Below are 15,438 nucleotides of genomic sequence, written 5' to 3'. Positions count from 1 at the left end.
AGCATTGCTATGAGGATTAAATTAATACCTTTGAAGTACTTAGAACAGGGCTTGTTCTAATGGTCAATAAATATTATCCGTTATTAGACGGCAGGATTAATTCTTCACAGGATAAATCTACAAATGATTGACGGACAAGTGTCCAAACATTAAGAATCATAAATAGTTTAATTTAGCTGCTAAGTAGCCTAATTTAGTTTCATCTACCCTAAGTAGTTTAAACCTGAGTCTAAACCCTTGCTCCGCCGTGTACTGGCTATGTAACTTTGAGCGAACCACTTACACAAGGGCAAGGCCTGGAAGGTGACCTAGTATGGTACGTGGTACACAACAGAGGCTTAGGGGCAGCACTACTATCACCAGCGTGTGTTGAGACTAACTGCTGCCATTTATGAGGGCTTACCGTTTGGGAGCCTTAATTACTTTCCCTACAATCTTCCACGCGTCTTAACCTAGCTGGGTGAGTGTAATCGGCCCCATCTCACGGTACAGGAACAAGATTACCTGTGTGTAGCTATGACGAGTGCGAGGCTGGAGGCCTAGTAAGTGGTGGCTCGGACTCCACCCTCGACCAAACCCGGGATTTACTGTCAGCCTTTGTCAACAGCTGCGCCCTCGACAGCTGCGGCGGAGATGGCGCCAGGAGAGGCGGCGGCCGGCAGGCGCGAGCCACGGCCGCCTCACGGAGCCGCGCCTCAAGAAGCCCGCCAGACGAAGCTTCTCCAGCCGCCTCTTGGGCACGGCCCATTCCTGGGCCGCCACCCTCCCCTCTCAGACCGCCTCCGAGGCTCGGGCGTCGAAGGTCCTCAGACAAAGCGGCGCGAGAGCGGAGCTCAGGGTTGCCGCGAGAGGTCGGGCAACGCGTTTCCAGGCAACGCGCTGGGGGCGGGGCTTCTGCGTCACTGAGGCGCGACCCGGTCGCAGGCCGAGCCCGCGTCGCCGCCGCCTGCGGATCTGAGCTGCGGGCTGAGGCGGAGCTGCTACCGCCGGAAGCGCGATGCCTTGAACCTGGGGTGAGCTGCGCGGTGTTGTCCTTTCGCCGTTTCCCTTCCTTGTTGCTCCAAGACCCTAGGGCTGGGAGGAGAAACACCCGCCAGTCCCCGGCTGCCGAGAGGCGCTTCTTTGAGGAAACAGTTCTGGCCCCGCCACCCTTTCTAGGCCTCGGCTTAGGGCGCAGCGCTGGCTTGGGAGGCCCTTCGTGGACGCTTCGTCCCTAACCCGACAGTTTCCAGTGACCGGGTCTGCAGATGGCTTGTCCCGTTGGATGGGTGATTCTGGGGAACCAGGAGAGAGTTTGTCCTCCTCGAGCTGGGAACCGCGTTTGAATATTGCCGCCGGCGCAGCCAGTGGGCCAGCGGACGTAGCTGTTGGTTAGAAGTGCAGGTGCGCTTAAGGAGGAGCAGAGGCTGCTAGGGTGGCCAGAGGGTGGCGAGTGTGCTTAGCAAACACGCCGATGCTGCAGAAACCTTGTGTGCCCCTGCCGCACTGGACACCGAGATTAGAAACCCTTGCCTCGGGCGATAGCGCAGAAATGGCCAGGTCGGTCTGCTTAGATGGGGTTGCGAAATTACCTTACACTGCCAGTCTTCCCAAAGGGCTTGCCTGGTCGAACCAGCTACCTTGGCTCCGTCGGAGACAAAAAGTTACCTTGCTAATAATTGTAGTAACTGTTCCTGGAAAGGAAGCCTTCTGTGTTAGCTTTTGCAGTGATTTATTGTTATGTGTATCGTGTTACAAAATGTGGATTTACTGCTGTTATTCAAATTTATCCCTAGCCCTTTTATTAAATTTCAGCCTACGCTCATATCCCAACCTGCCCTATTTCATGTTGCCATATGATTTAGTTCTTTCCTCTGGTGGATTTATAAAGCTGCCTTAACACTTACTATGCTTTGTAAGTCTTAGATCTTCTGCATAAAGTTATTCTTTCCCAGCTCTCTACAGCCCGTTCTTGCTAGAAAATAAGCTCCATCCCATTCAGAATTTCATCTGGGCTATGAGGTCTCGGGGATCAACGATCCTAATCAGTAACCTCTATACTGAAGTCATTCCTAAGCCATGATGCTTTCTGAATTAAGAGCTCAAAAGTAGTATCGGTTTTTCTCCTTTCCTTTGATTCTGCCTGACTGCGGTTTCTAAGTAGTTTCCTGCAGAATGTGATCCTATATTTCCAAAATGTGTTGTCATTTGGTGTAAGTGAACGGTGTAGGCTGATCCTTCTTACTTCATGTCTAAACACTTAACACACTTCCCTTCCCCTCCTCCCAAAAAGGCAGGGAAGGTCCAGAGAGAGTTCCTACAAGTCTAGTTAGTATGTTTTTCTCAATATGAAATGTATTTAGTAAACACAGCAATGCTATCAGAAATCCATAGTCTTCGTCTCAAGTACTCTCTTTTTGTAGTTTTTCTTTCTATAATTTTTTTTTTTTCTAATTAAGTGCTTGCCCAGAACAAGCATTCCAGCTCCTATAGTAACTGGTCTAATTGTTTCCTTATGAATCTGTTAATAGCTGCTATTAATTTCTTGTCTTGCAGAACAGCTGATACCTACTTACAGATCTAGAGTTTGATTAAGCAGTGAGTAATAAAATAAATAGTACCAAAAAGGATCTAGTTTTTAGAACTTAGTTTTTACCACTAATGTTAAAGCTAACTTAACAATGAGAGTAGTTGATTATTTCAATTATAAATATCATTTTTGTAAGTAAAAAAGTTGATACAAAAATTCATGGAGAACAGATTTCGGAGAGGTTTTCTAAATATGACAGCACTTGTCACGTAGTCATTTTACTGTACTTTCAGGCTTCTTAACTTTGCTTTAATCCTTTTATGAATGGATATGGTTTAAACATTCATGGAGGTTTTTTGCTTTGTTTTGTTTTTTGTTTTGCCGGTTACCCATGATGTGATTTTTATATCTTTGTAATGAATATTTGAACTACAACAATTCATTTGTTAGAAAAATAAGTGATCAAGTGAATGTTACCACCCACTCGAGAATGTGGCATTTTTGGAATCCTTGATATTCTTATGAGTTTCAAAATAACATTCGTTCTTTATTTAGAAAATCCTTCAATCCTGGTTTTTCGAAAGCACATTACAGGCATACCTTGGCGATAGTGCAGGTTCAGTAACAGACCACCATAGTGAAGCGAATATTGCAGTAAAGCAAGTCAAATGAATTATTTAGTTTCCCAGTGCATATAAAAGTTATGTTTACACTATACTGTAGTCTACTAACTGTGCATTATGTCTAAAAAAACAATGTATATACCTTAATTTAAAAAATACTTTATTGCTAAAAAACGCTAACCATCATCTGAGCTTCCCGCAAGTCGTAATTTTTTTTTGCTGGTGGAAGGTCTTGCCTCAGTACTGATGGCTGTTGACTGATCAGGGTGGTGGTTGAAGGTTGGGGTGGCTATGGCAATTTCTTAAACTAAGACAGTAATGAAATTTGCCTCATCAATTGACTCTTGCTTTCCTGAATGATTTCTCTCTAGCCTGTAATGTTATCAAAATTGGAGTCAGTTTTCAAATTGACTTCTCAAATCCTGTCACTCCTTTGCTAAGTTTATGTAATATTCTAAATCCTTTTTCATTTAAACAGTCTTCACGACATCTTCACCAGAAATGGATTCTATCTCAAGAAACCACTTTCTTTCCCATCCATAAGAAGCAATTCCTCAGCCACTGAAGTTTTGTCGAGATTGCAGCAATTCAGTCCCATCTTCAGGCTCTACTTCTAATTCTCATTCTCCACCACATCTGCAGTTATCTCCTCCACTGAAGTCTTGAACCCCTCAAAGTCATCCATGAGGGTTAGAATCAACTTCTTGCAAACTTCTGTTGACACTGATATTTTTACCTCTTGTCATGAATCACGAATGTTCTTAATGGCATCTAGAATGGTGAATCATTTCCAGAAAGTTTTCATTTGACTTTGCCCAGATCCATCAGAGGAATTGCTATCTGTGGTGGCTATAGCCTCACAAAATGCTAACAAATAAGACTTGAAATTACTCCTTGATCCATGGGCTGCAGAACGGATGTTGTGTCAGCAGGCATGAAAACAATATTAATCTCACTGTACATCTCCCATCAGAGCTCTTGGGTGACCGGGTGCATTGTCAATGAGCAGCAATAATTTGAAAGGAATCTTTTTTTCTGAGCAGTACGTCTTTGCAGTGGGCTTAAAATATTCAGTAAGCCATATTGTAAACAGATGTGCTATCATCCAGACTTCATTGTTCATTTTTAGAGCATAGGCAGAGTAGATTGAGCATAATTCTTAAGGGCCCTAGGATGATCAGAATGATAAATGAGTGTTGGCTTCAATTTAAAGTCACCAACTGCAGGGGCACCTGGGTGGCTCAGTAGGTTAAGCGTCTGCCTTTGGCTGAGGTCATGATCCCACGGTTCTGGGATCGAGCCCCATGTCAGGCTCCCGACCGAACAGGGAGCCTGCTTCTCCCTCTCCCTCTTCCTCTGCCAACAGCCCCTGCTTGTACTCTCTCTCTCCCTCTCTCAATAAATAAATAAAATCTTTAAAAAATAATAATGAAGTCACCAACTGCATTAGCCCTTAATAAGAGAGTTAGCCTGTCCTTTGAAGCTTTAAAGCCAGGCATTGACTTCTTTCTAGCTATGAAAAGTCCTAGATGACATCTTCTTCCAATAGAAGGCTGTTTCATGTACACTGAAAGTCTGTTGTTTAGTGTAGCCACCCTCATGACTTATGTGAGCCAGATCATCTGGATAACTCGCTGCAGCTTCTATATCAGCACTTGCTGCTTTACTTTGCACTTTAATGTTACAGAGATGACTTGTTTCCTTAAATCTCATGCACCAGCCTCTGCTAGCTTCAGACTTTTCTTCTGCAGCTTCCTCACCATACTCAGCCTTCGTAGAATCGAAGGGGGTTAGGACCGTGCTCTGGATTAGGCTCTGGCTTAAGGGAATGGTGTGGCTGGTTCAATCCTCTATCTGGACCACTAAAACTTTCTCCATATCAGCAGTGAAGCTGTTACACTTTCTTACCATTTGTATTTTCCCTGGAGTAGCACTTTTAATTTCTTTCAAGAATGTTTCTTTTGCATTCACAACTTGGCTAACTAGTGCAAGAGGCGTAGCTTTTGTCCTATTTCAGCTTTCGGCATGCCTTCTTTACTAAGTTTAATCAGTTCTAGCTTTTGACTTAAAGTGAGAGACGAGTGACTCTTCTTTTAACTTAAACACTTAGAGGCTATTGTAGGGTTATTAATTGGCCTAATTTCAATATTCTTGTGTCTCAGGGAATAGGGAGGCTAATGGAGAAGGAAAAAGACGAGGGGAACAGCTAGTCCATGGAGCAGTCAAAATATACACAACATTTATCAATTAAGTTTTCTGTCTTATATGGGTGCCATTCATGGCACCCCAAAACAATTACAATAGTAACCTCAAGGATCACTGATCACAGATTACCATACAAATATAATAATAATGGAAAAATTTGAAATAATATTGCAAGAATTACCAAAATGTCTCAAGAAACGAAGTGAGCAAATGCTTTTGGAAAAATGGCACCAGTAGACTTGCTCCATGCAGGGTTGCCACAAACCTTCAGTTGGGGGAGTGGGGGTAGAGGCAATATTTGTTAAGCACAGTAAAGCCACGTGCAATAAAATAAGACGTGCCTTTATATCCTGCCAGAAAGGACTAAATTATAGGTGGCATAGTAGTATGAGAGCTGCTAGTTCTTTGAAATCTTTTGACAGGAGATTTATCTTTTGCTGAATTCTATGCCAGTAGTTTGCAAATTATATTCCTCTGCTATATTACTGTTCCATGATCTGGAGGTAATTATTTTGATAATATCAAATAATGAATATTTCTCAATTTTTGTACACATTAATTTAGTGATACATTTTTACAATTTTATATTTTTTCTTTCATGTATTTTTAAAATTTCAACTTCTCTTCAAGTGATTACTAGGTGAATGAACAAATTAGCAAGAGTCAAAAGAATACTAAGTGAACAATATTTTTTAAAAACCTGTCAACAGTATTTACTGTATCTGTTCATAAACATTTATTGTATGCTTATTTATCTACCAGAAGAGAGAACACAGCTTCTATCCTCAGGAAGCTCACAGAGGGGGGTTGGTCAAGTGACCTAACTGATGATGTGTGCTATTTTATGAAAGAATGTGCAGAGTCACCGAAGAGGGACACTGAAAAACCAGTGGCGGGTGACTGGAGTGTGTCCACAACAGACTGTTTTTGTGAACACGCACCCTTGGTTTTGGTTTTATAATGCACATAGATCACAGAGCTATGATGGATATGCTAGTGATGGATATTAATATTTATCATTATCACTATTTTATGGTATTCAAAATAAAGTGTAAATTCCAGGCCCTATCCACTGAACCAGATTGAGAAGCACTGCCCAGGCTCTCTTAGTGTCTAAATAGTGTCCCCTTTTAATCAGAGGAATTACAGTGATTAGGTTTCCCAGATACCAAATGCGGTTACAGGATAAATTAATATGCTGCCTCAAATTATAAACCTCATTCAGAATTAGGGCATCAGATCAAAACAATGCAGAAACAAAAGGGACCATCTTCTAACTCAAATAAATGGCCTTGGCTGCTTTTTAATATCTATTTGGTAGGCACATTGGTTAAATTATCTCTACATATTTTACACTAAATATTAAGATCATTTATTTCAAACGTTTAATTTTTTCTTTGTTAAGCAATGTAGATGTAATTTAAAGTTTTCAGTCTGGTTGATTAGAATTTTTTATTGTATTTGGATTGGATTGGTACAGAAAAGCTAGAGAGAATTTAACTTTCACTTTGGGATGAAACACTAGGTTAGAAGTCACCTACTCTCTCACCCAAGCAAAAATCTTCTGTAAAACTTACTCATTAGATGAATTTCTAGTCTTTATTTAAACACCTCCACACTTCCAATGAAAACAAATTGACATGCAAGATAGCCCTTAATACCTTTGGATAATTGTGGATGATACGAACTTCTTATTTGACCTGAATTTGCCTAATTTATACTTACTGGCCATTCTTTTCACTGTAATTCTGTAAAATAAATCTTACTTCCTCTTCTACATGAAATCTCTTCAAATGTTTGAACAAACCTATTGGTTGTTACTGAATTATTATCTAGAATAAATCACTTTGTTTCCTTTTCTAGAGCCATAGCATCTTGTATACTCTTCTAGTTATGTTCAAATGATTAATGCCCTTTAAAAGTGTGACTGCTTAGGGGTGCCTGGATGGCCCAGTCAACCAACTCTTGATTTTGGCTCAGGTCATGATCTCAAGGTTGTGAGATCAAGTCCCGTATCAGGCTCTGGGCTAGGCATGGAGCCTGCTTAAGATTTCCCCTCCTGTTCTGTCCCCGCCTCCCTTCCTTAAAAAAAAAAAAAAGCAGCTTTAACTGCCTAGAGCTGACTACAGTACTTCAGTGTGGTAGACCCGTTACAGAGCACAATAGGACTAGGGTCTTGCTCTGGACATCTGCTTCTAGCAAGAGTTTAGGACTATTTTAACATCTTCTTGTCCTTATTTTACTGCTCACTTATTTTGACTAAAACCCTCAGACTTTATATTTTAACTGCTTTTAAGCACATCTTATATATGTGTTTTTGTGCAGTTGGATTTTCAAAACATTCAGGATTTAACTTTTAGTCATATTTGACATAACTTACTCCATTTCAGAAAATCATCATCAATTTCAGTCTTGATCTTAGTACTCAGTAGATACAACTCATTCATACAATTTTAGCCATCCACTTCGATGGGTAGGCTTGCAGGCTTGTTTCAGGTCATCAATAAACGGTAAACAGACCATCTCTTGGTACCAGTCTCCCTCTCCTTCTGCTTTAGTCACTGTAGCCTTTTCTTATTACCTCAAAGGCACCATGCTCCTTCCTACATTAGACACTTTCTATAACCTCTACCTGAAATGCCCTTTCCTCTCCATGCCTCTGCCCCTATTTGGCTAACTCTAACTGATCTCAAATAAAATGTTGTTTGCCCAAGGATTTCCCTGACACAACACTAGGTCAAGCCTCCCTTTTATAGGCTTTTGTAGCACTCTGTACTTGTTTGGCTTAGCTTTTCTCATCTTACAATTACGTATTTATTGGTGTGATTGTTATCTCTTCCCCCACTGTATCATATGCTCCATAATGGCAAGAACCGTGTTTCTTTTGCTCACTATTCATGTACCACAGTGGCTCCCCAACACCAGTTTACAACCCGAACTCCTAATGATGTTTTTACACATTTGAATTAGAACAAAATAAGGACAAAATGTACATGTATATGTGTAGTATATGTCAGTTTGAAGTTGCTGCCTTCTTGGGAAAGACTTATTTTAATATTCTTCTACTTTTCATATTACAAATGGCTCTTTTTAAGTTTTTTGTTAAGTTTTGGGGCTATTTTGTCTATTTTTGGAGACTGTCTCTACTCAGAATAAAAATAAATATGCAAACCATGGTACTTTGATATTTTACTAGACTGTCAAACCAGAAACCACTGATGTTGAATACCCTAGAGACCATCTCTAAACTAAGATCTTTCTCTTTGGATACAGTTGCTATGAATCCACTAGGCCATATTTAAAATACATAATTTCGCCTGAGAGATTTTTTTGGTGACCTGGATCTTCCTCAACAACTTCCTTTCATTTATCTCTGTAATATAATATTTATTGTTGCCAAGTAGGCTCAGATTCAAAACAGTAATTGTTGGGTTTTCTTTTTTAGTATAATAGTACTTTTCCTTTATTTAATGTGACTAAAAGAATAAATCTCAGTACAGTAACCTAAATTTTAATACCAAATTTATTTAATACTAAATAAATACAGTAACCTAAATTTTAATACCAAAAGCAAATTTACATATTGTTACTGAAAACTCTTATTGTAAATGGTTTTATATTTTAAAGTTATACATATTTTATGCTTTAGAATTAGAGCTTTATTATTTTTTAATTAAATAATAAAGCAGATTTCCTGGCAAACATTTCCTATAAAATTATTACTATTTAACCTGCTTTATATGAGTGTTAATTTGTGTGCAATAAAAATGATAGTTTTTGGTGAGTAGATAAAATGGAATTTCTTGGGACAGGGGATCAGATTTTTTTAATTGTAATTCTTTTCTTTTTTAAGATTTATTTATTTATTTATTTTAGAGAGAGAGTGCGTGTGCAAGCGAGTGCCCTCACATGCAGGGGTGGGGGCAGAGGGAGAGAGAATCTCAAGCAGAGTTCCCGCTGGGGAGCCCGAGGCAGGGCTGATCTCACCACCCTAAGAAAGTGACCCCAGCTGAAATCAAGAGTGGTCAGTTCAATCTACTGAGCCGCCCAGATGCCCCTGCTTTTTTCTTCTTCTAACTTTATATTACAAAAAAACCCTGTTAGCTATGTGACTTTGTTACTTTAACCTCTCTGTGCTTATTTCCTTGACTATCCTGTTTCTTCATCTATGAAATGGTTATTATGGAGATTTGAATGACTGAGTTCGTGAATACATGTAAAGTGCTTAGAAGATTGTGTTCTTAGAAGATCACAATGGGAATGATCGAAAGTAGTAGTAGTAGTAGTGTTTGTGCTGAATAGGGATTTTCATATTAAGTTACAGAATAAGTCAGCATAGACAAAAATACTAAAACTTTATTTTCTATTTTAACCATATTCTCAATACTTGATATTCTGATAAATCATTATTTACCAAAGGAAAAAACTTTGTAAAATAAACACATTCAATTCTTCTCTAGCCACAATTCATAGACTTATATCTTTCAAGACTTTAGTTGTTAAATAAATGTTTTGTGATTATATTTTTAAGGAATTCAATAACTTATTGATCTATATTGATAGTAAAGTATTAAAGTAGTGATCTAGCCTTTTAACTAAAATGTCACCATACTTAGAAAACAAATTATATAAACTCTAAGTTTAAAACACCTGGGGAAGTTAGAAAGCAAAAGTCCTTTTTTTTTCCTAAGCAGAAAATGGAAGGTGGTTAAATTATTTAATATTTTAATTTTCTTAGGTTTTCAAACCAAAAACCTGTTTAATTTGCATATATTTTATAATTAGAAGTAAGTTACACATTTACAAATAAAGTAATTCAACAACAAATGTTATTTGGCTGATGTAATTATATCATGATTATATATCTTGGTAGTGGTCAAGAACATGAGCAGTAGAATCTGAAAACATAAGTTCAAAGTTCACTTCAACCACTTACCATTGTAGGTAAGTTACTTAGCTCTATTTCATTTTTTGTAAAAGTAGAAATATAATAATGCCTACCTCTTAGGGTTATTGTAAGAAATAAATGTGGTAATATATGGGAAGCCCTTAGTAGTCTGACACATGGTAAGTAGTCAGGAAATGTGCCTGGGAAAATTATGTAAACAAGCTTCCTATTAAATACAAGCACTTAAAGGCCTCTGTGTGTGTGTGTGTGTGTGTGTGTGTGTGTGTGTGTGTAATGGTTTTGAATTGGCAAAATTAGAGGAATTAGAAGTTTACCACCCTAATAATAACATAAGTGAATTGTTTTTTCATTTAGCTATCTGATCTTAAAAAGTAGAAGTATAGGGGCACCTGGGTGGCTCAGTAGGTTAAGCATCTGCCTTCGGCTCAGGTCACGGGTCCTGGGATCGAGCCCCGCATCAAGCTCCCTGCTCAGTGGAGAGCCTGCTTCTCCCTCTCCCTCTGCCACTCCTCCCTGCTTGTGCTTGCACTCGCTCTCTCTCTCTCTCTCTCTCTCTCTGTCAAATAAATAAATAAAATCTTTTTAAAAACTTATTTAAAAAATAAAAATTTGGTCTTTTAAATAAGTTCCTCCTTAGATTCATTTAAGTCTACTGAACTCTCACTTAAAGGTATTCCTAGTTTTTCTTGAAGGGATGAGTATATTGCTGCTTTTATTGTGTATATAAAAGTAACTTTTGTATATATTTGACAGATAATTATGTGAAGCAACACTGTTTCTGGATTTCAAGACATCCTTTCATCATGGGACAGCAAATTTCAGATCAGACACAGTTGGTTCTTAACAAGTTACCAGAAAAAGTAGCAAAACATGTCACATTGGTTCGAGAAAGTGGCTCCTTAACTTACGAAGAATTTCTTGGGAGAGTAGCTGAACTTAATGATATGTAAGGCTTGCTCTTTTTCGTTTTATTTTTTCTCCCTGACATATGCCCCACATGCCATGACCGTCTAAGAGGTAACCAGAAATATTGATTGGTAAGACTGAATGTCTCAGCAGCAGTTAGCAAATATATATTGAGTACCTACTACAAGACTTGCTATGTGGCTATTTTAAAACATATAATAGGAACAAAGAAACCAAATGAACTTAAAATTGAATTTTAAACACAGGCTTATAAATCGATTCTTGTTTGAAAGCACTAAAGGGACGCATAATAGAAGAGAATAAGCCAATTAGCCACTCTAGAAAAAGGTTCCTGGGATACTCAAAGGGCACTCAGGTTTCTATACATCAACCAATTCATCTGGTTAATAAATAAATCTTCTGTGTTTGTTCACTGAGCATTATTTTTGCCAGAGAAATATATAAATAGTAATAATTCATTTGTCGCCACTGAAGAATAAGGTATTTTGTTTATTAATATTTTCTAATTAGATACCGTCTTTAAATCTCTTTAACTCTGGAATAGATTTCTAAGATTGAATTTAAGTTCCTTTGCCTTCTTAAAGTGCATATCTACTAGAACTACGCCTTTTCTTTGTGAATTTATTCTTTATTATACCGATTTTTATACTAATCTGTGTAGAAGCTATTAAAGTAGAATCTACTATTATTATCCAGTCATGAAGAATAAAGAATGTCTTAAAAGTGAGTTATCTTAGAAGATAGTTTCTTTTAGAAACACTGGATTTCCTCTGAAACTAATAATGCATTATATGTTAATTAATTGAATTTAAATTTTAAAAAAGAATTTAAAAGATAAAAAGAAATATTGGATTTCATTCATTAAAAAAAGAAAGAAAGAAATCCTGTAGGGATATATGGATGGATCCTGTATGAATATACATATAAATTCATAGAAAATGAAATGTAAGTATACACACTGTTTCTGGGAAATCGGTGGAAAAGAGGGCGGTGAAGAGAGATTGTACATTTTACTGTGTATATTTATGTATTGTCTGATCTTTTATAATAAAAATGTAGCCATAAAACTCCAGCATTTTACTTTTTTCTTTTTTTAGATTATCCAAATGGTAGTATTTGAGGCATTACTTCTGGTACCATATTCTTAAGGAGTAAAAATAGATAAAGAATTTAATAGGAGCATGAATGGAATGCTTTTTTAAGTTTATTGTTTTGACTCTTATGAAGAGTAATCAATGACATTTACCATCCCTTTAGAATCTTGAAACTACCAGATAAATTATGTCATACGTAGGGATGCACAAGCTAAGCTTACTGTGTAATACAGAAATAATGGTAAAGAATATCTTCCTTTTATTTATTTAGCGTAGGACGTTGACTGGATTTGGTTCTTAAAACGGATTTCCATGGGTCAGAGTTGGGCATTTCACAAGGGCAATGCCGTCTGAGAATTATAAAGTTAAACCTATACAGAAGCAGCATGGCTTGATAGCTAGAAAACAGCTGGGAACTGCCACAGATGAATTACTTTCACTGGCAGACTTTGCTACCCAGGGCTAGTTGCTTCATTTTCAGTGGCCTCTATTTAGCTGTCCGTCATTTAGTTCTAAGGTGACATCCCCACTGGTGCTCAGAGAGAAATGGATTAATGATAAAAGGGAGCCACAATATTTAAGTATATCTTTGATCTAATTTAAATTGGCATTAATGGGAAGATATTGAATTACCTTCTAAAAGTTATATTTTTATGCTAGAATCCTGTGACTCTCTAAATTAAAATTACTCTGCTGGAGGAAAACTGCAAAGCTGTATTTAAGGTGTCTCAAAATCATTTGCTTTGATCCAGTCCCAAATTATTAAAAAAAATTTTTTTTCAAAGAGGTGTATGTTATTGTTTAAATTAGAACCCAACCAAGAGCAAGATTTTTTCACACTTTATACATCCGAGGTAATAATCAAAATGTGGATAAGTGAAACCAGCTAAACTTTTTCTTTAAGTATCTGATTCCTTGGGCATGTTTTTTCTAGATGTCTTTGTTAAGCATTTAAAAACCAGTGAGATAGGACATAAAAAGATTTATAAATATTCTGTCAGCTATGCTGTTGATGTTAAAAACTTAGTTGTATGTTTATAATCAAAACATTCTCTATCCCTGTGTTTTAAGAATCTGTTATGATTGTTATTGTTATTTGTCTCTGTATTTTCTTCAAATTTTCTTCTCTGTTTTAAAGTGTTTCTTGAATCTCGTTTCATAACTCCATTATTTTATAAGACTTTGCATAAAATTAACAAATGTGTTTTCGCTTTTCAGAACTGCTAAAGTGGCTTCTGGCCAGGAGAAACATCTTCTGTTTGAGGTACAACCTGGGTCTGATTCCTCTGCCTTTTGGAAAGTGGTTGTACGTGTGGTCTGTACCAAGGTGAGAATGATAGAGACTTCCAACTCTGAACTTAAATTCTTTTGGTGACTAGAGCCACATTTAATACTATAGTATAGTAGAAATAAATGCTAATAATTTGCTAATTATTAACAATTATTAACATTTATTTGTAAAACTGTGTAAGACACAGTTTTGTTAGTGTTATTGCCTTCCAGTTTAACTGTTTGAATCTCATTGGTTATATAGTTGCCATATAGCAGAGATTTTTATAATAAAAGGAGGTGGTAGTAACCTCTTATCCTTAATCCTCTCTTTTCAAATTTTAGCTGGCTATGAAATCCTGAGGTAACACCCTGCTTAGCTCTAAGACGACACCTTAAAAATTAAGGTTATCTTAGGAGATCATTTCTTGTAAGAAGAATAATTTCATTCACTTAATAATTTAAAAATCCATTAGAAAGATTTGGGTATTTTTAGGTTTTGTGTTTTGGTTTTTGTGTGGTTTTTGGTTTGTCTTTGTTTTTAGAAATTTTTAGTTATAGAGTGGATTTTTCACCATCAGTGCACTGTCTTTTTTTATATATAATTTTTATTTTGTTATATTAGTCACCATACAGTACATCGCCAGTTTTTGATGCAATGTCTTTTAGCTGGTTTTTAAATTTTAGATAATTGAATATATCGACTATGCTAAAAAATATAATGGCAGCTATCATAGAGTATGACTAAGACTCATCCACCAATGGGTAGATTAGAAAGGTGGTTATTAACCTTTTTGAGGCCACAAACCTTTTGTTGAAAATAAAGGAATAAATTTTACTAGGCCTTCTCCTACCCTAGCTCCTGCCCTAAAATAAACAATAAAACCATCCATATGCATGTAAACAATAAATTGAGCATTCATGAATGCCCTGAATTCCATTCCTGATTAACCCATAAAGAACTACTGGGTAAGGATATTTTTTCTTTTGTGTCATGGACCCCGGGGGTTACCCTATGCCATGTTTTCCCAGTGGGTCAATTGCCAGTAGTATGCTTTAAGCGTAGAAGGATTGATTATGGATATTTGATCAAATTAGATGTTCTAATCAATTTAACTAGTAAAAGAACTTTAAAGAGTTCGGGGAAGCAAGGACAGAGAGATGTTAATTCCAGACTTGGCTAAGTGCCTGAAGGTGAATGGCACTTGTTAAAGTTTACAGTTGATTTAGAGAGAATACACAGCATAATTTAATACAATTCAGCTGGGTCTGTCCACACTAAACATTTACTTAGTTGATTATTTTTAAAAGTCCAAATGTTAAAGAGCAATATAATAGCTGTCAGAAAACATCATTAAAAAATTTTGCATTACTTATCACAGAGGTAGCTAATAGTAGTACTAGTGTGGGCGGCAGTGTAACTTTATGCAGTGTGTAATGTGTTACAAATCATAGTAACAGAGCACACACTGAAACACTGAGAACTTGATCTGACATCCTGTTTGTTATTTATACTTTGATTCCTAGACTCAACACTTGTATACCAACCACATATTTTTTTTCATTTTCTGGTTTTTTTGCTTGTTTTTGTTATCGGGTTTATATTTATGTTAAATTCATTAGGGTTTTTTCTTTTTACAGTGTTATAAATACACATACTCTCAAAAGAACTCTGGGAATCTGCAACTTTTGACTTTGCAAAGGAATAAAGTAAACAAGAAATGAAGAATGAGCTAAAAACTTGTAAAATTCATTCAGATAGGCTCAGTATCTCCCATACTCCCATCATCTCACAGCTGCGAATTTACACTGCACATAATGTTGAGGACTATTTGAAAGTCAACTTCAAAGGACACAAGGGTGAATTTATAAGAACTCTAGTCACAAAGGTGGTTTCTGAAA

General features: G+C 37.1%; 1 protein-coding gene across 8 annotated transcripts in view; it reads left to right on the top strand.

The window, feature by feature from the left end:
* The first annotated feature begins 891 nt into the window (after positions 1-891).
* RNF141 (ring finger protein 141) overlaps positions 892-15,438 on the top strand; it is a 38,552-nt gene continuing 24,005 nt past the window's right edge. For 4 of the 8 annotated variants that reach the window (XM_008683783.2, XM_008683776.2, XM_008683782.2 and 1 more), the window contains exons 1-3: positions 892-1,013; positions 11,000-11,192; positions 13,486-13,594. In XM_008683783.2, the coding sequence (XP_008682005.1) occupies positions 11,050-11,192; positions 13,486-13,594 (252 nt within the window). In that variant the 5' untranslated portion in view covers positions 892-1,013; positions 11,000-11,049. Of the gene's footprint in view, positions 1,014-1,047; positions 1,384-1,416; positions 1,540-2,535; positions 2,578-10,262; positions 10,282-10,999; positions 11,193-13,485; positions 13,595-15,438 lie in introns of those variants that run through there. The other 4 variants (XM_008683777.2, XM_008683779.2, XM_008683780.2 and 1 more) reach the window with 4 other exon arrangements.

Source organism: Ursus maritimus, unplaced genomic scaffold (genome assembly GCF_017311325.1).
Source record: "Ursus maritimus isolate PB19 unplaced genomic scaffold, ASM1731132v1 scaffold_16, whole genome shotgun sequence".
Lineage (NCBI taxonomy): Eukaryota > Metazoa > Chordata > Mammalia > Carnivora > Ursidae > Ursus > Ursus maritimus.
The sequence above is the reverse complement of the archived record's forward strand: the minus strand, read 5'-3'. Positions and strand labels throughout refer to the sequence as shown.